The sequence below is a fragment of the Carassius auratus genome, chromosome 32, assembly GCF_003368295.1.
Source record: "Carassius auratus strain Wakin chromosome 32, ASM336829v1, whole genome shotgun sequence".
NCBI lineage: Eukaryota > Metazoa > Chordata > Actinopteri > Cypriniformes > Cyprinidae > Carassius > Carassius auratus.
Window position 1 is genome coordinate 30,185,832 of NC_039274.1, and position 19,805 is coordinate 30,205,636.

The 19,805-nt window shown below is 36.2% G+C and overlaps 1 protein-coding gene across 4 annotated transcripts; it reads right to left on the minus strand.

Annotated features, from left to right (window-relative positions):
- Positions 1–504: 504 nt before the first annotated feature.
- LOC113052079 (myotubularin-like) lies at positions 505–18,215 on the minus strand. 4 transcript variants are annotated; one of them, XM_026216380.1, is made up of 15 exons: positions 18,136–18,215; positions 15,974–16,057; positions 14,120–14,192; positions 11,648–11,742; positions 9,187–9,297; positions 8,733–8,834; positions 8,442–8,525; positions 7,851–8,000; positions 6,849–7,034; positions 6,423–6,608; positions 5,483–5,686; positions 5,183–5,275; positions 4,180–4,293; positions 3,095–3,271; positions 505–2,411 (listed from the first exon to the last, which is right to left on the minus strand). In XM_026216380.1, exons 2-15 carry the CDS (start codon positions 16,034–16,036, stop codon positions 2,247–2,249), a joined length of 1,803 nt encoding a protein of 600 aa, XP_026072165.1. In that variant the 5' UTR covers positions 16,037–16,057; positions 18,136–18,215; the 3' UTR covers positions 505–2,246. The 4 variants fall into 4 exon arrangements, with proteins under 4 accessions (XP_026072165.1, XP_026072164.1, XP_026072167.1 ...); XM_026216379.1 differs by having other exon boundaries at positions 505–2,417; XM_026216382.1 differs by lacking the exon at positions 18,136–18,215 and adding an exon at positions 14,291–14,369 and having other exon boundaries at positions 505–2,417; positions 15,974–16,051.
- Between the last annotated feature and the right edge of the window lie 1,590 nt (positions 18,216–19,805).

A 19,805-nucleotide genomic window follows, 5' to 3' on the forward strand; every position in this document is an offset into this window, starting at 1 on the left:
ATTCGAATAATTTCTAAAGGATCACGTGACACTGAAGACTGATGGCTGCTGGAAATTCAGCTTTAAAATCACGGATTTCTTTTTTTTTATGCATTAAACTTGAAAAGTTTCGAAATATAACGGGTTTTATTGTATTTTCAATAAAAACGTACATTGTAATAGATAACGTGACGCATGTTCCTCAATTTACCTAAAGGAAACATCTGTTTGCTTTAAGATCGGGCTTGTGGTTATTACATTTCCCGGAAATAATTTTATATCTATGCTGTTTTCATATCAGTGTGACAGTAAATCAATTTTTTTGTGTGTGTGATTAGAGCATGAATTTTCAATGCAGTCATGCATGCTTGCAGGTCTTCTTGAATAACATCTTTTTAAAGGTGATCAGTCATTTTAGACAAAAAGTAAAGTGCACTGGGTGGTTTATATGCTAGTAGTACTGCATATAATAGTAATGCAAGCCATAATGCAGTCATATATAAGGACAATAATGAGCATACAGTCTTTTCCTTGTGAACTCTTTAAATTAATTTAATCAGCATTATGTACAGAACAATAGCTGGCCAACAAATAAAGGATACATGTGGGAATACAAAACAAAAATAGATCCCTCTAAAGTATTAAGTCTAACTTAAGCTAATGTCAGAAAAAAGAAAAAAAAATCAGAGTGTGCAGCTTTCCTTCACTCAATCTGATCCAATGGGATTGAGAACAAAAGAATTCCCTACAGAATCAGATCGTTTTCAGATCTTTAAAATGTTACAAAGCAAAACCCCAATGCCCATTAAAAAAATTATACTTATAATAGGATGTCCAACAAATTACCAAAACATTTTTCTAATTACTTTCCTTTTTATAAAACTGTCAAATTTTACACTGAATAAAATCATTCTATTTTACAACAATAGAACTTTCAACAGTAAAATAGGTTTTTGTTTGAGGTAATTACATAGTTCTGGTGCTTGTACAAAATAAAAAATAGATTTGTCTTTTCCCCCCTAGAAACATCCAACCGCAAATGTGTTTGTTTATTGGACTTGTTTGTCTTCTTCACACACACTATGGTTTAAACTTCATATCCTCATTGAGGTCAAAGTCTTTAGAAGTTCAGTTTTGTGAGACAGCATGAGCAGTGGCTCTCTGTAGCCGCCCTCTTTCACCCCGTGTCAGTCAGAGCTCTCTTCCTCAGGAAAAGGCTGAATTTGGAACAGCTCAATCAGACCGCTTCATATCCCAGCCACTCCGTCCCCTAAAGTCTTCGCAGACTCTGCTACGTCTCATTGGAAGCAATACTGTCAGCTCCATCAACAACAAAATATTTGCTTTCCGTGGCAATGGCACATCGTTTTACAGGGTATAACCAAACGCCACTAGCATAGAGGGCTTCGAATTGTTCAACTCCAGACCTCAGCAGGAGAAGAAACAACCCGTTGCTTAAATGCACAGTGAATGGAAATCATTTGAATCTACCACTGATGCTGCCATAAAGAAAAAAACAATGTTTCTCAAAAAAAAAAATATACATATACACCTGAAAACCTCAGATATGAGTAAAGGCACCGAAAAGGTATCCGCGTCGCTCGCTTAAAAAAAACCCTGGGTCTGTTCAACAAGCTAATGTTAATTGCTTCAGAACATTTTCCTACCATATCATACAGAGGAAAAAGTAAGACATTTAGACAACATTTCTGCTTCCTTTACCTTCTGAGGTCAGCCATTTGAGTTTGCCAAGCAGTTAAACCAAGTGTACTAATGAAATGAAATCTCTACCCAAAGGTTGAGGACCCTGCTTGATACTGGATTGACTGACACCATGCAGACTATGGTTTACAAGACCAGCACTCTCTAAACACCAGTTACATGCCATCTTACTGGTGCTCAACATTCAAAAATGTTCTTCACTCAGATCTACACTTTAGAACACACATAACGCAACACATAAATCACATACGTCCGTCAGACTTGATCGCGTTCAATCGTCACAAGCAGTATCCAAGTTGCGTCTGGGATACACACACGTAATCTGACTCACTTTCGTCCATGGTATGTGGCATGAAAAAACCCGCACTGTCACTTTAAGGCTTCTCTTTTCGTTTGACGTTTTTGCACGATGAAGGCTGTACTGTGGTTTATTGCATAATTGTTTTGTTACTCATTATCGCCGACATCACTACTAATTGTGTTACCATAATAATCACTATTGCTATGTACAAATGTCCAATGTCTGTAACAGCTCGCGAGTGGGATCAAAACGGTGTCTGTAAGTGTGTGATGTGCTGATTGGGCGTGGCCGTATTGGGGGTGGAGCTGTTTGTCAAGTGGGTGGAGTCCGAGAGCTGCAGTTCCTCCAGTTTCTTCAGGTACTGATCCCTCAACGCCAGTAGCTCCTTGTAGCGCTGCTCCACTGGACTCTGTTGCTGATATACACAAATATGCACAAACATGAACACATGTGAAATAGCCACAAGAGGGCAGCAAAAAATCTGCATTTTTATGATAAAAATGTTTTGTGATGCATGCAAGATCTTGGAACACTAGTTCTCGGACAAGCATTTTGTATTAATCTATGACTTGCTGGATAATTATAATAAGAATGTGCAGTTTAATAATCAGATGTGGTGCACTTTGGATTGTACTCACTACATTTGAATGTTTTTACTGGTTTATTTGAATATGTAAATGGTAAACAGCATTAATCTTTGTTATGACTAAGGTGGTAAAATGTTTATTTATACCAATGATGAAGTGGCTCCTGCAAAACCTCTGTAACAGAATGCATGTGTGTGTGTGTGTGTGTGTGTGTGTGGTGATAAGGACATTCTGAGTGACAGTTCACCGCAGTGCCAGTCAGGACGTAATTAAACTGGAGAGAGAGGATTTTCTGCACCACTAAGTCAGGTGCACACAAACACACACAAACACTAAATCCCAGCCAGAGGCAAAAACACCCATTATAGAAAAGATGTACATGCCCCCCCACCCACACCCCTTTAAACATCTATCTGGATATACCCTAAAGAAAGCTTAAACAATGTTTATTACCATACAAAAATGCCACAGAAGCCACAACCTGATTGTGATTGTATGTTGATACCTGGTGTAGTATGCGAGGGTTCCACCTGATGTAATAAGTCACCCAAAGCTCTAGGTGGCGCATGCTGGCAACAGGGTAAAGCACACGACTGGATTCTGGAGTGTAGAAGGGGTTTATATACAAGGATGTGTCACTGTTGACAAAAGCCCACAGAGACACCGTCTTCCCCCGAACGTTCTAATGAAACAAAATGGAGAGAAAAAAAGAATAGAAAAATCAGAAAGTTGGCATTTCGAATAAACAATATTAAATTATTTAAAGTGAATCTTAAGTGTTATACTATATTAAAGAAAATGACAGGAGTTTTAATATTTACACTGCCAGCCAAAAGTTTGGATTTCTAAGTTAAAGATTTCTAAGTGTTTTTGAAAGGCTGCATTAATTTAATCAAAAGTACAGAAATCATTCTAATATGTCTTTTAAAGTAAAGTACAGGTGATTTAAAATATTGGTAATACAGAATCAGCTGTTAATTTGTTGCATATATTGGTAATACATCAGGTAAGGTGTTTGAATACTTTGCTTAGCAGATGTAAAGCAAGACTGTGTTTCCTAACATTGTTGTTGCAGTGGACAACTCCCCAAAGTGTATTTGACTCTGACTGAGAGTTAGTGGAGCATCCCTTTTACTCATGCTCAACTTCACACAATAAGCACAGAGAAAAATAAAGAGCAATGCGTGCATGTGAGAGAAAAAAAGCAAAGGCCAATATATCCCTATTGATGACATCTGGCCTCCAATAAGCAATGAAGATTTTTTTTTAATCATGACAAAATGAACAAATAAGAAGACATTTTGCATTCACAGTAAATTCTCAATTCAGCTCAAATCAATTAAATTGCAATCTTTTGACAAAAAAAGAGATAAATTTTATAAAATGAGAAAAATACAAAAAGCATGCATTTTCTGGGGGTTGCAAACTTTTGGCTCCACTGTATTTGGAAGGCCACCATTCAGTGGCTGTATGCAAAATCAGTGAAAATTAATTAAATATAACACTTTACTGTAAATCAGGGTAGGAAGGAACTTCTGTGGTTTAATATCACCGGCACACCAATTGCTTGTGAGGTGTGTTATTTCTTACATTGCTGTCACGGGCACTCTCACAGTTGTAGAGGAAAGTGCCAAAGCGGCAGCTGTACAGGTGATCCAAGATTACCACCAGGAGACGTTCATTAAACTCAAACGCTGTTGGGAACTGCAGATGTGGGAAAGAGATAAAAGTTTAAGATCATGACTGCATCGGAAAGTACAGAAAATAAAAGTATCGGTCTCGTTCTGGAAAAAGTGGTATCAGTGCATGCCCAGTTAAAGAGATTTACTTGCATTAACACATTCAACTCTAATATAACTATAATTTTACAAAACACATTAACTAAATGCATTTCAGATCTGTATTACGTTGTCTTTTGATTTAAATACTGGCAAAAAAAAAAAGTTGCTTTGGATAAAAGTGTCTGCTAAATGCATAAATGTAAATTTACACAAAAGAGATAGTTGAGATGCTGATTTCTGTGTTATAAAAGTAGACAATGTAATACTAATACTACTGCTGACTACATACAATAGCTACCTTGTTGACCATCTACGCAATACCGCGTCATAATCGCAGATGAATCGCATGCGGTTATGAATGCGATATTGCGTAACTTGTCAGCGAACTACGACTCTGTATATTAAGTGCCGCTCCATTTGAAAGCAGGTGGTGGACACTGGACATTTACTGCTAATCACAGAACCGGCTTTACTGATGAGACACGCATGACAATCACATGTGATTAATCGTAATGATGCTAATATGAATGATGCTGAAAGCTGTGTTGTCTCATGTTACAATACGGTCACATTTACCGTTGTTCAGCAAATTTTCACAGGGGGCTAAATCCAGTCATTTTAACAGAATCCAGATGATTGGGAATGTCACGTGAAGGCAGATGCTGTGGATCCTGATAGATCAGCATCCACAATGACTGAACAGCAGCTCAGACATTTTGCTAAATACCTCCTTTTGTGTTCCACAGAATAGAGAGAAAAAAAAACTGTACAGGTTTGGAGCAGTATAATGTAGATTACAATTGGATTCCTACCTGTTTAGTCATTTGCCACACACAGTCAATAAACTGCAAAAAGATAGGTGATCTGTCTTGATCTGCATGGTTTTTGTCTCCATGGCCGATTCTCTACACACACACAGAGCATGAAGTAAATATCAACTGATAACAATTTGTGTACAAAAAACCTAAAACACCCAGATGTGGTTTATCCTCATTAATGCTCTATCAACTCTTTTAAAGCAATCACCCCGAACATGGCTCACAGAACTCAAACTCCATCATTAAATGTGTGGTTTTCCTGATGCACGACTTTGTAACCCAGCTGGGACTCACTGAAGCGAACTTGTGTCCGAAGCTGATCCATTCCTTCTCCAGCAGCACCTGGAAGCCCCTGAGAGTCCTGTAGTATGAGTCCAGCATCAACATGGCCAGAGAGGTGAGCTGAGCTGTGCGGTCCCAGCCGTCACTGCAGTGCACCACCACAGAGCTCCCAGAAGACACCTTATCGGCCACCTGGATGGCCCCTGATAGCACCAGCTAGTGCAGGATAGAAGGTAGTTACAGTAGAGCATGTTGAGTTTTATAATCAGGGGTGCACATCATTTTTCCAGCCTGGATCTCAAAAGAGCACCTGGAGATTTGATTTGGTCTCCATACTGCACGTAGTGTGACCCATTAAATGGTACAGAAAGTAATTGTGCAGAATTTTTACAAAACAATATACAAAAATAATGATAGTGATATTATTGCGGTTTATATATATATATATATATTTTTTTTTTTTTTTTTTTTTTCTCAATAAAATAATAAACAAAATAATAAAATGTGATAATACTATTATATTTTTAAATAAAAAGAGAACATTGAATAAAAATACATTTAAAAATAAAATGCTAATATATTTACTTTTTTAAATGAATTTTCATCTTTTTTAAACTTAAAATCAGCAAGCTTTTATTTTGGCGGGTTGCCGGCAAGTATACGTGCTGCTGGGTTTAGTGTTGCCTATTGAAGAATGTGAGTGAAATGTCACAGGCTTGCATCGTGCTTTGAAAACAGCAGCTGATAGCCTATATTCATGCTCTCAGTTCGAATAGAAATCTTATACAGTATTACAGTTTGTCAATCTAAAATTGTAATTGTGCATTAACAGCTGTCAACCATTTCGGTACGTAAATGAGCGATTTTTCTTTTGGTTGCGCATGCGCACCTGCGTACCACTTAAGTGCACCTATTTAGAATATATATTGGCATGCATGGAATAAAAACAAACCTTAATATGCTCTAGCCAGTGAGTGGACTCCAGGCTGGAGAGCCAATGAGACTCCTCCACATTGGGGTAGACAATGTCCTTTAACTTCTTCAGGGACTCCCTCATGACATGGATATTATGGATGTCCAGAAAGACCAGCTCAGCATTCTGATATGCATCATCGCCCTCGTAACCCCCTCCTGTGGCCTGCAGGGTAAGTGTACATGCTAACATATGTGATCATGTAAAGAAATTCTACACACTTATTTTCACACTTCATGTACCAAAAGAATTTTTTTTTTTTTTCCATACCTTCAGTGGATAAGGCCATAAGTTAGATATGAGGTAAACAAATAGCGTTTTCATATTCAAAAACTCTCTAGAATTTCTCGGAGATGAATTTGAATCTCTCAAGCCCCAATTATTAGTAACCCTCTGTGATCTTACCTTGTTTGCCACTGCATTGACATTAGGCCTGGCATCATAGATAGTGAGTTTGGTAGTCCCATTGGCCTCACGGATTAGGTCCAAATAACGTTCATCATCTTTGTTGCGCTTGCCGCTCATTCCCACCAACGGCTGGCTACACCGCGTGATCACAGCATGGTTCTCTTTATGGAACCACGACAACACCTGAGAGGGGAAGGAAACACATCATCATTACGGAAGGTAAGGTCACCAACAAACATAAAAAAAAACAACAACAACACATTGTTAAACAAAAGAAAGCTTTATAATCATCTAGGAGTGCACAATATGTATCATACCATACTGGTTGCCAATATTAGGGATTTTCTTTTTTATTAGTATTTTAGATATAAATTACAAATTAGTTATATATTATATGTGCATGCTAATTTATATTACATTTTCACGTAATGCTCACTTAAAGTTAAACTTTAAAAACAGTATTAATGTAATAACACTGTTAATCACTTTTTATCTTTAGCAGATCTCAAAATGAAAATCCATTTTTCATACTGTGCATTATAATCTTGTGATGCGTAAATCCACTTGTAGAATTTAAAATGACGATGTAGTTTTATACACCCCCCCCCCCATTTATTAAGACAAAACAGCATAACATTTTAATATAGGGTATTTCTTAGTTATCAGTCGTACAAAAATAATTTTGGATTACTGCAGTGGACAGAATTTTAAACATCTTAGGCATTATCATCATATAGAGATATATACATTTCCTACAACATATAATAATAAGAAAAATAAATATCACATATCACAATAAATACATGAAAGTAAATACACAATTCAATAAATCCGGAAAGCATTGCTTTCTTATTTATGTGCAAAAATTTTAATTGGCATTCTCCAAAATGTTCCACTAAACAGCCTAAATTATGCAGCAGAAGCTTGAGTATGACCTTCCAAACTAAAATCACACCATTCTTCTGGCCTTTCATACTGGGCATCTGTGAAAGAGCTCACCGGGATGCGGCAGCGGGAGCGGAAGGCAGCAACTCTTCTAAGATCTTCATCTGTGGCCTTGAATGGAACAACAAGAATTGTGGGATAGGTGTCACACAGCTCGTAGTTCTTATTGATGAAAGTGACCCTCCACTCGCTATTAGGTAGAACCTGACAATCAGAAAAGAAAAACAACACATAATCATTAATAAAAGTACACTGTGTAGTATTTTATGCAACTACATTAGCAATGTCATATTATAATAAAATATTGATAACACTTTAGTATAGGGTCCAATTCACACTAATAACTAGTTGCTTATTAGCATGCTTATTATTAACATATTGGCTGTTTATTAGTGCTTCTAAAGTGTATATATAATGCATGACATCCATAATCCTACCCAATACCCTAAACTTAACAACTACCTTATAAACTATTAATAAGCAGCAAATAAGGGGTTAATTGAGGCAAAAGTCATAGTTAATGGTTAGTTAATAGTGAGAATTGGACCCTAAAATAAAGTGTGACCAAAATGTTATATTACATTATATTAGCAAGTGAATGGCAAGTGTGAACAGTTTGAACAAGTCTTGGCATCTGGTCCTCACCTGCCTCCTGTACTCTTCCATGGGCTCATAAACGTTCCAGCCATTCTCCTCATACTTCTCCTGACTCAGAAAGGCAAAGAGTTGCTGTGAAAGTCAAAGATAGGAAAAGTGAAAGAGTAAGTTAAACCAGTATTTCATGCATTTTGCTAATGATGAAAGCCGGTTATAAAATGCTGAAACACTTGATCGCACTGCATAAAATGCACAAAAGTGATTCATGTAGTTTTAAATCATTTCTGAATGAATCGAAACATTAGCATTTGAGAATAACATTAAACACCAAACACTGACCATTCCATGAGACAGTGGGAAAGCATATTTGAAAATAATCTCAAAGATGTCTCTGCGACTGTGGCCTTCTTGCTTCAGAGCAAATCGCAGGTTCCTCATGTCCTGACACACACACAAACAAAATGATTTGAGAATGTCACACTTCCAAAAAAGGGATGCTAGTTGTGCTCTAACCTAACCTATCACGTTTTCATACTATACCAGTTTCCATTCAAAGCAGAAGCTGTAAGTACTCTAAAAAATAGATGAAGGTACTAATATGTACAGAAAACAATCAAAAAACTTTTTGGAGCTAATGGTTATTAAACACTATAAGATACTACACATGCAGTATGCCAAGCTAAAATCTGGCTTGCGACACTTTAGGATCCCACCACCACATTACCCCTCATTTGCTGCCCTTAACATTATTGGTTATGGGATGTGAATTTCTAGGGCTTTGTGTGAGCGATACCTTGCAGATGATTTCAAGCCCGTAGGAGTTCTCTCCTCGACTGGAGGCTCCGCCCATCTTCTCTACACGGCTTATGACACCTAATGGCACGTCCAGGGTAACTGGTGTCTCCTTTAGACAGGAAGTGACAACAATCTTATTTGGACGTATGTACTATAAACACATCAGGTGTGACACTTTTAGTTCCTTGCAATTAAATATGTGCTAAAGCATGTCACAGAAAGTTTACTTAAAAGTTTGCGAGACACAACTAAACTAGATCATCAATCTAAAGAATAAGACTTTAAAACACTCAATGTAACATTTGCATAAGAGATGTAACAGTATACAAATTCCTTATCATGATTAGATGATCAAAATGATAAAATGACCTGGAAATGTTCTGCCGTATAAATCATTTAACAAGTTTGGTTTGCATAAACACTAAAACAATAAGATTACCAATTATGTCCGGATTTAAAACAACCAGATGACAAAAGTCTAATACCGTGTATGAAATTTTCAAATAAAGCTTTGAAAAAGTTTCATACAATGGTCAATCTCACATTTCAGCCTTTAAATAAAGAAAAGCATTAAGTGATTAATTACATTTTTTTCGCTCCACAGATAATTCTAGATTCCTTATCCGAATTGTTTAAATGTATAGAATAAAAATAAGCATATTTTTGTTACATCGGTCAAAATGTACAGCATCAGGCCATGCAAATTCAAAAATGTACATGCTCAGTAAATCCACTCTCTGACAGCAGGTGGCACTAATGGCACAGCAGAATTAGAGCTGTTTTCATGTGCCCTCTGTAGACAAAGCATTGCGGTAAGAACACTTCTTTATTAGGTATTACATGGAGTGAAGATGAAAACAAAATGCCATTGTATCTTTTCTGAAGACAGTGAGAACTCTCAGAGGTACATTCATATAATTAATTAATTCACATAATTATTAGTATAATTCACTCAGTGCTCTTTTAAAACCTCCCAGCTGTCCTGCTGTGCGCAAGTGAGACTGTTACTTGAAACTTTGCTTTATGCTGGGCAGTATTTATTTATCCTGAGCTCTTCAAATCGCAGTAATCAAATACACTTTTAATGATCATTAAAATATAAAACATTAAGACTAATCGTGGGGAATTTTATCATGATTTACTGTCATACCGGTAATCGTTTCATCCCTAGTTTATATTACTGTATCGACCCTTGAATGAATTTCACATTTTTTCTTTCTTGTTTGCACAATGTCAGACAGACAGATCATGGCAACAGACCCAATCAAGTCAAAATATCCACAAAACAGGGTTGCAGGTGTCCGCTACCATTAGCCAACCAAAGATAAAACCAGATACGAGATGAAAGTCTTTCTCTGACTGATATGATGTGATATGAATTGACTCCTTTTTCCAGTGCTACCAAATTCTTCTGTTGTCTCTTGTAATACAGACTTAAAAGATGTGTGCTCGATTCAAATATGTGATGATTCAAACTGGTTAAAATGCTAAACGATCGCGATTCAATTAAGGGTAAGAGTTTATACAGGGGAAATTGCTGTCTTTAGAAAAGCTTAGAAGGTATCTTTTTCTTTTCCTTTTGCCTCTGTATAATGCATATTAAAGATAATAAGTGCAGCGCTGCTTTGTTTACAGTGGAAACCAAGGAAACGCTTTAAGTGCCACCTGCTGGCAGAAAGTGAATCTGCATCTCATTCAGCCCGTCTGTTGTTTCTTTTTCATACAGATTTTTTTAATGTATAGTTTCACAAAACTGAAGTCAAATCATTCTGTTTTTGCTAGATTATTATCTAATTTAGGTGAAAAACTGTTCATGTTGCATGTATGCAGCATCTTTTTTTGGCTCATGATTAAAATGCAGTGGTTGCCTCTAATTTTAAATGCAAAGTGCACATTTTTGTTTATATAAAGAGATTTTTTTTGTGTTACTTATTTTTTTGAATTGGGCATTGTTTAAAAATTTCTATTTAATTTTGTTACTTAGATTTACATTATATTTACATTTTGTTATTTAGCAAACACATTTATCCAAACAGCAGACAGAAACAACAGAAGCAATCAAAACTAACAAAAGAGAAAACGTGCTATATAAGTATATTATTATAGTGTTACATTTCAATTTCACAAAGAAACGTGCAGCATTTTGTCCAAGCAATAATAAAAGGACACATTAAATTTTATAAATTGTCTTAAATTGTGAATCGAATCGAATAATTACATCAAAATTGTGAGTTAAATGAATCGTTAAATCCCTAGTGGATACTAAAATTAGTTTCAAAATAAAGAATGTGGAAACAAGCCTTTAAAGGTGAAATTGAGAAGGAAAGACTGAAAGACAGAAGGAAATGGATAAGCTGGTTTTAAAGGCGCACCTGACATGGCCTCAGAATGACTATGCCTGAACACGTAGAGAACTAATGCGTTGCATTTTGGGAAATGAAAATGAAAGTTTCTCTTACCGAGTCAGTATTCTTGAAGTAAAGTCTGTAGTTGGTGATGAACACCTTTCCTTTGACTGCAGCATTAAAAGGGCAGATGTAGATGATGTCTTTATCTGATGAGTAAAACAGTTGGAAAAATAAAGCTCAACATTTATATAATCCCATAAAATCTGACTTAAAAGGTTTGTGTGAAACCATTAAAGGTGCTTTAAAGTTAAGTAGCTAAGATATGAAAAGTACTTTTGACAAACATGTTTTGTCAAAACATACAATCACATTAAATTAAGAGTCCAGTCATATCAGTGGTCAAGACAAAACTATAGTATATAACATAAGAGCGCTGTCCTGGCCATTTTGAGACCACATGACCAACCAAGTACTTTATTGTGATACTCCTCTACTTATTATTATCTATTACTATTAAATAAAACTGTGTGACGCTGCATCCTTGTCCCCCATGATTTTAAGTTTAAAACGATTTAAATATTTGGTTGGTTTTCATGAGTCAAAGCACTGACCTGACTCACTTAGGTGCTTTATTAAGCATTTATAGCTACTTTATTAGTATGCTAGGTCTTAAAGCATATGCTTTGAAATTTGTCATGTTCACTGTACACATTACCATAGTATTTTCATGCATAGTAAGAAGGGGTCCAGACAGTGACCAAAAATGTTAATTTGCATGTGATATTTTTGCTGAAGTCACCACCGGCATCTATACATTTACATGACTTTGCATGTAACGCCTTTTTTCCAGACTGTTTTGATATCACATCTTTTGTTATGCTGACGTAAACTGAGACAATGTGCATCAAAGTTGTAGTGTAAAGAAAGTCCTCATCTCTGCCGAACAGCAGTGTTGCTGGCACGATTGCTAAAAGCAGCTCCAGTAGTGGCAGAGATCGAAAATGCAAGATGTGCAAAGTAAAAGTTCAGAAAAGCAGTGTCTATTTTGCACACAACTTGAACAAACTACAACAGGTAAAGCTGTCAGCTGTATGGACATTAACAATATCTTTAACAGTTTTCGTTTATAATCAGTACTAATAAGGCTTCTTGGTATCAAGATCTTTAGTCTATATGCTATGTTCAGTTAATGCCTGAACTTCCTATTATTTGTTGCTCACTTGCCTTCCAATAAAACTTTAAACCTTTAAAATTCTGCCAAATTCATAACGAAATTCAAACAATACATACTATTTTTGCTCTCTTTAATGTGGCAGGAACGTGAATCTCTAGAATCATCTTTCTCTTTACTACAGTACTATAGTATGAAATAAACATGAATGGACACCAAAAAGGTATATTATAAGATAGCCTACAGAAAAACTTACTGAAATGTCTCATGTAATCGCTCATTCAGTGTTTCAAAATGGTGGAAAATGTTTAAAGCTTGTAATCAATGCCACATAACAACACATTTACCACAGAATAACCATTCAGCGATTAATAAGCTCATTAGTCTGCTAGAAAAAAATAACTATTACAAGGAGCATTTTGCTAATATGCACTATATTGCATATTTATAATTTTATTTAACCTGTTGTCTACATGATAAGAAAGAATGCAAAGAGCTAAAGATCAAATTCAACACCTCCTATATAAATATATGTTACTAATGAAGAAGAACAGACTGGATGTGTGCATTGAGAAGAAGCCCAAACTACACTCAATGGCCAAGTGATACTGACATAATTATGGTCTGTGAAAAACAATTCTTAGTGAGTAGTTCTCAAGTCGGAAAAGATGTTTAGTTCCCACTTTAAGTGAACCTTAGTTCCTAGGACATCTACAAGATTAAAATGGATTAAAATGTTGATGCTGTAAAGAATGGGAGACATAAATACTTGAGAGTATGACTGAAATGTTAAGGTGTCAAAAAATAATAAAATAAAATAAAACAAAAGTGTGGCATTTAATAAAAATAATCTGGTGCCCATTTACTTTTCTTAAGTGATTTTTTTTTGTCTGTAGCCCTGGTAAGCCTGTACTGTATGTATGCATGATTTTTCTAACAACACACATTCTGTATGCTCAACTTGCATATGCGTCTTGATTTATTTTGCTTCAGTAACTTCAGGAGAGAAATAGTGCAGACACTGGACAAGGTCAATGTGTTTGGCTATATGAAACTATATGAAAAAATTACATATTCCTTACTTATTAAAATTTTATTATTTGTTTAATACATTTATATTAAATGGAAAAAGCTTTCATGATTTCTATTAATTAGACACGATTTTTGATCATTTGATTTCTGGAATCAAGAAAAATAAAACTTAGGTAAAACTTCAGTACCTAATAACCAATTACTACTTTATCTTCAATCTCAAATCAACAGTTTTAGCACCGGTAAGCTATTTGAACATTACATTTCAAAGTGTTAATAAATTTTTTAAAAATGCTAGTATGACTAAAAGGCTTATGAAGATATACATTTAGTACTTATTCAATAAGAGCCCACAAACATGGACGCATGCTCTCACTCACCGATCACTCTCTCTTCTCCTGGAAGCATGGCAACATCTGCCAGCGGCTCCATCTTCAGGCTCTCTCTGGACGCCTGTCAACACATGCAGGAACATGGGGTTGACATGGGCACATCCCTAACACACGCAAACAATCTCAAATAAGGATGATCACAACTGTTTTTCTACTCACAACATTAATACACTACAGTTCTGAGCACGACTGTACTCAGTGGCATCTGATCAGAGGGAAAGAAACGCCGGGGAAAAATCTGAGAGTGACAGGAAGTAATGGCAGAGGAAGTAGTGAAGAGAGGAAAATAAAGAGTAAGAGGAGACTGTCCTCTGTCACCCTCTGTCTTTGAGCACCAGTCTGATACTCTATGTGTATGTGATCAGGGATCCAGATTCTCTTTCCCTGGGCTGTTTTCCTGCTGCCAGTTGAAGGTTAGTGAACTGGAATGTGAGCTAAGAGTGCCATTCACTGCGTGTAGTCGTTTATTCGGCCTTTTGCTGCTGTTTACATGTCACAACACTGTGGGCAGAGTGAAGCAAGGGCTTCTGGGTAATGGACTCTCCTGTGTTTTTGAGATGACAAATGGAGCAGCCAAACACACACACACACACACACACACACACAGATCCTAGCTGGAAAACTAACCTGTTTCACACAAATAAGTAGTAGTTTGGTAAACATAAGTGGACAGATGAGGAAAGGGGAGAATAAAAAACTAGTGAGAGGATTGAAAGAGACACCGTTAAAGACATCTTAAAGGTACAGTGTTTTTTTGTGTGCAACATTCGTCTGCAATTGTTCACAGTCATCTGGGAAATCAAGCCCAAAAGGCTTAGTTATAATCATTTCTTCATATTAAGCTGCGACAGGAAAAAGAAAGGAAGAAACAAACAAACAATGAAAGGAGACTCACTAAGATAAAAAGAGGCAATCAGAGACAGATGGACGATTCTCTGTACAAAATCACTCTAGCAGTCCTCGGGGACACTGGAAAAATGGAGACTTGGGTTCTGCTGCCTATCACCTGCCAGGTGTTACAGCTCCACTAACATATGCATGGAACAGCAGTCTCCTGGCTCAAGCCCTAGTGATGTGCCAACTCCCTGTCTGCCTGGAATCCCCTCTGCCCAGAGACGTTCCCTTTGCCAAGCCAGACACTGTCCGTGTAGGAAGCTCTGCTTTTAAAGAAAACTATCTATTTTGCTTTAACCACTATTACAAGTACACATTTGAATTACACAATTTGTATACATTTAGCAACATGCAATATGCAAGCATATTATTAATCACTCTATAAATGTACTGAACAGCTATGCTGGACTGAGTGCACTTAAAATAGACCAGCTGGATAGATGAGACATAATGTGGACGTCAACTTTCTTTTTTAACATCATGACCCTATGTGAAAAAAAAAGTTTTTACATTTTATTATGTTACATTTGATTATATTATATATATAACTATATTAACCCTATTCTAAATTAAATCAAATTGTATATTTTAACTATTTGTTTTTTTTTAAGCGCTAATACCACACGAGACCTTGAAAATGCAGTTTAAAACAGCTCAAATGTAAAATACGTTATGTCAATAAAAGAAGCACAAGGCAGGATATCTCTCTTCTATAACATCTATATGGCTGCTATATGTAAGCAGAGAAAAGGGCAGCTCTATTTGATACCAGCGAAGTGCATTATTAATTGAAGAACACTAAAGACTAACCCCCCTACAACAGGATTGCACACTTACAGGATAGTGCAGTTTGTAAGGAAAAAGGGAAAAAATGAGAAACATTCTGTTACAGTCAAAGGACAGAAGGACAGCACAATTACAGCATGTCAGCACGCAGGCTTCACTCACGTTTGGGCTGGAGCTGTTCCCCAGAGGACTGGAGTTGTAAGGTGCTATAGGAGCCGAGGCCATCACTGGGTTTGCTTCGTCCACCTCCACAAGACACATGTCATTTTTCTTTCAGCTCAACAATATAGTTTATATTTTCTGCTGCCCAGCAGTTCAGGTTTGTAGACATTAGTCCTGTCTACATTTTTCAGTCAATTCACCATAAAAATATCTGTATGTATTTCTAACATCTACATCTTTAAAATGACAGCTACAAATGGGCAATTAAGGAATGAAGTGATTTTAACGCATTGAACAGATGCTTCAAATACTTCTACAAATCATCGACACTATATATCATTCAAGAGCTTGGAGTCTGTATGATTATTTTTAAAGAAGACTTATATTCACCTGGGCTACATTTTACATTACAATTCAATTATTATATATTGTGAAATACTATTACAATTTAAATAAGCTGATTTAAACACATTTTAAAGTGTAATTTATTCCAGTGATTCCAGTCTTTTTTGTCACATGATCCTTTAGAAATCAACAATTGTTTTTTTTATTTTAAGACTATTTGGTGAATATACATTTCTAAAGAAATTTGAAGATTTATTTGAAACAGAAAAGTTTTGTAACATTATAACTGTTTATTGTCAACTTAATGCTTCCTTGATGAGTATATAATTGATTTCTTCTTCTTAAAAAAAATTCTACTGAGCCCAAACTTTTGAAAGATAATGTGTGTAAGCCAATTAATAACCATAGTAACATATGTAAATCAGCAGATTCACAAGATTAAAACAGAAAAATATTTAAATCTGGAAGGCAAAACACAAGTTTATAACCAAAGTATGACAGACAGTATGTCGGCTGGCTCCAGGTCTTCTGCTTTGAGATGACTTTTCAACTTGATCTTACAGAATAGTACGACAGGCAACGACGGGGAGAATTTGGTCGGAAAATGATGATGGTCTTATGCAAACCTGGGCCATACAGCTAAGATTGATATGTCATTAAAATTTTATATTTTCTATGAGCCCTAATGTTCTCAAGAAGCACAGTGGCTGTTTATACAATCACATATATATATCTTTTGGCAGAAACTATCACAAATGTGTCTGAAAGGAAGTGAAGGAAATATGAAACATATTGTGAATCGACAGCAACACCAGAGCTATGAAAGGCAATGAACATCTTGTCAGTCGTGATGCATCATGGGACAGATAAGCTGACAAATCTTTAATTGATTAAACTGATTTAGGTTGTACTGTAAATTAAATGATAATAACTTATTTAATAAACGTTATTTAATTAAAATATAAAAAAAACTATTTGTATAAAGGCCACCCAGCAGGCCAAACCTGTCACAAGCTTCTTCATGTTGACACCAAACCCTTCACCAATATGTCTGCATACAGAAAAACATCAGCACCCAAGTCACTAATTTGGGGCTAAATTTACACTTATGCCATGAACAGTGTTGTGGAAAATGCAACAAGTTCAGATTTCTGATTCATTTGAGGGGCAAATATGAAGCTCTGAGGTTCACATGGACACCTGAGGGAATGGCACATGAGGTTAGCAGTCAGAAACAGGCATGTAAACGATTCAGCCTTGGTGTGTGTGTGTGAGAGAGAGAGAGCTATTTATAATGATGATAGGACTGCTGTGGCTTTTAGGTGACGGTGCACTTTTACAGCCTTCTTTCCCCGCCTATGAAAAATGACTTTTAGCTAAGAGATAGGAGAAAGGAACGCAATCAAAGGCCGATTCAACCTGAGGTTTTAAATGCCCGGATCAATCATGACGAAAGCAGCTACACACTTTCACCAACTTCTGTGATGATGTGATGGAAAATTATGAGCAGTATATGTACACACATCCACGTATATTCATACAATAAGAGATAACGACATACACGTCAAAACAAGCTTCACACGCCTTTAAAAAGTCCACTTTTATAACTTCTAGCGATTTCGTGGGAGCTCTTACACTGTGAATGTATTCCAGCACAGGACTGTGACCAGGAAATAGGCCTATCTCTGCGACAGCTCTTAACTGCTACATTTACCCCCGAGTCCGCTCCAAGCAGCCCTAGATAAAGAGCAGACCCTCGCCGGGAAGTGTTAATGTGCGACCCGAGCAATGTTGGGTTTGCAAACGTCTTTACTTACCCAGAAACTGCAATTCTCCGTTCCTCAGATCGCCAGTCTATTTTGCTCCGCCGCAGGAAGCGCTCTGCCCGAATCACGTGACAGCGGTCAAGGCACCCATTGGCTACTTGTTAAGTCGCGTACTGCAAGGAATTTAGGCAGTTGTAGTTTTTGATAAGGACGGTGACATACGAGGCTTGTTCTCAAAACATGCTGTCATTCTCTGTCAAGAAATAGATTTCAAATATTTAAGAAACTACATTTAAAAGCATCCTACCAGAACTGATTATTTCATCACACAAAATATACACATTTTGACACACAATATGAATAATAATAATAATAAAAATTGTATATAAGTTATGCATTCGTTTAGGATCTATCTAGTGTAAAAACTAAACAAAATGAGTAATTAATAATATAAATAATTTAAAATGTTTGTCCCTTTATTTCATGTCATTAGTGTTATCAGTGGCAATAGCTTTTGGTAAAAAAAAGTTTAAGGTCAAAGTTCAGAGCAAGATCCCATTAAACATTTGACAACTAACCTAGTGTATGTTGGCAGTCAATATTGCTCAGAAAGAACTATATGGTCAGAAATACAGGCCTACATCTGTTTGTTGCCTCATTTCTGTCAAAACTGCCTGACACCCTAGCTCGGTTTATCATTTAGAGAAACACAAAAAAGTGCACGCCTAGGGATTTTATTTTTCCCCCAAAAAATTCCCCAAAATTTACAGATTTTTTTTTTTTTACTTCTCTCACTCATTGATGTTACTCATTAACATTTGACACATCATGAATACACTACTTTTCTTGGATATTAAGCTTTATTAATTTGAGCCACTAAACAGGAACATATTTCATAAAAGTGCAAACTAAAGAGTTGCTCAGTGAAGTAGCTGATGGCTGTGCAATCTGATCCCAGAAGTTGCATAGTCATACCAATCATTCCATTCACTTCTTACAGATGGCAGTTAACTGTTACTTCATTAGAGCCTGTCCACACAGCATTTTGTGCAAATTATGACTCTGGGAAAGAGTATGGATTGTCAAGTTTGAATTTACCCAGACTTCTGTTGTGTAGCTCTGATCTGTAACTGTGTGATACATCAACCTGTAGTAACAGATATGAGTTTCTAAAACCATCAACTGCAGATCCAGAAACAAAGGCCACTTTATATGTGGAAGCAAAACTGCTGTTCTAAAAATGAAACAGGCAAAACCATAAAACAGCATTAAGAGGAACTATGCAAAAATGCCTGTTTATATTTATCTGTTTATCTAAGGAAGCTTATGCAAAAGAACAGATTGTATAGTGTATGCAGAATCTTGTACCAGAAATGAATATCGTTTTAGATAGGCAACATAGAGTCCTGTATGACCCCACTGTCTTTCAACTGCACGGTAAGAAAAAAGTACATGTTGAAAAATGTGAGCCTTAAAACACTTAAAAAATACATTAACCTATTCCTTGCTATAAGCTTACAGATTCCTAAAAAAAAGTGTGACATAGGCTAGAGGTCTAATTGTAAGAAAATATTGCCTCACAAAATTCTGGAGCATCTTTATTAGACTACTTATTATTTTTATTTTATGTATGACCATTTGATCTCATATTACCTCAAGATAAGAAAATAATGATTTAATTTACCACACTAAAAAGCTACACTATGAAGGAAATGAATGAA

Excerpts from the sequence above, each read along its gene's own strand:
- LOC113052079 (XM_026216379.1), bottom strand. The coding sequence starts at position 16,036 with ATGGCCTCGGCTCCTATAGCACCTTACAACTCCAGTCCTCTGGGGAAC. Across the intron at positions 11,743-14,119 it reads AGGAGAAGAGAGAGTGATCG|ATAAAGACATCATCTACATC; the intron begins GTGAGTGAGAGC and ends TTTACTCATCAG. Across the intron at positions 5,687-6,422 it reads ACTGGCTAGAGCATATTAAG|CTGGTGCTATCAGGGGCCAT; the intron begins GTTTGTTTTTAT and ends ATCCTGCACTAG.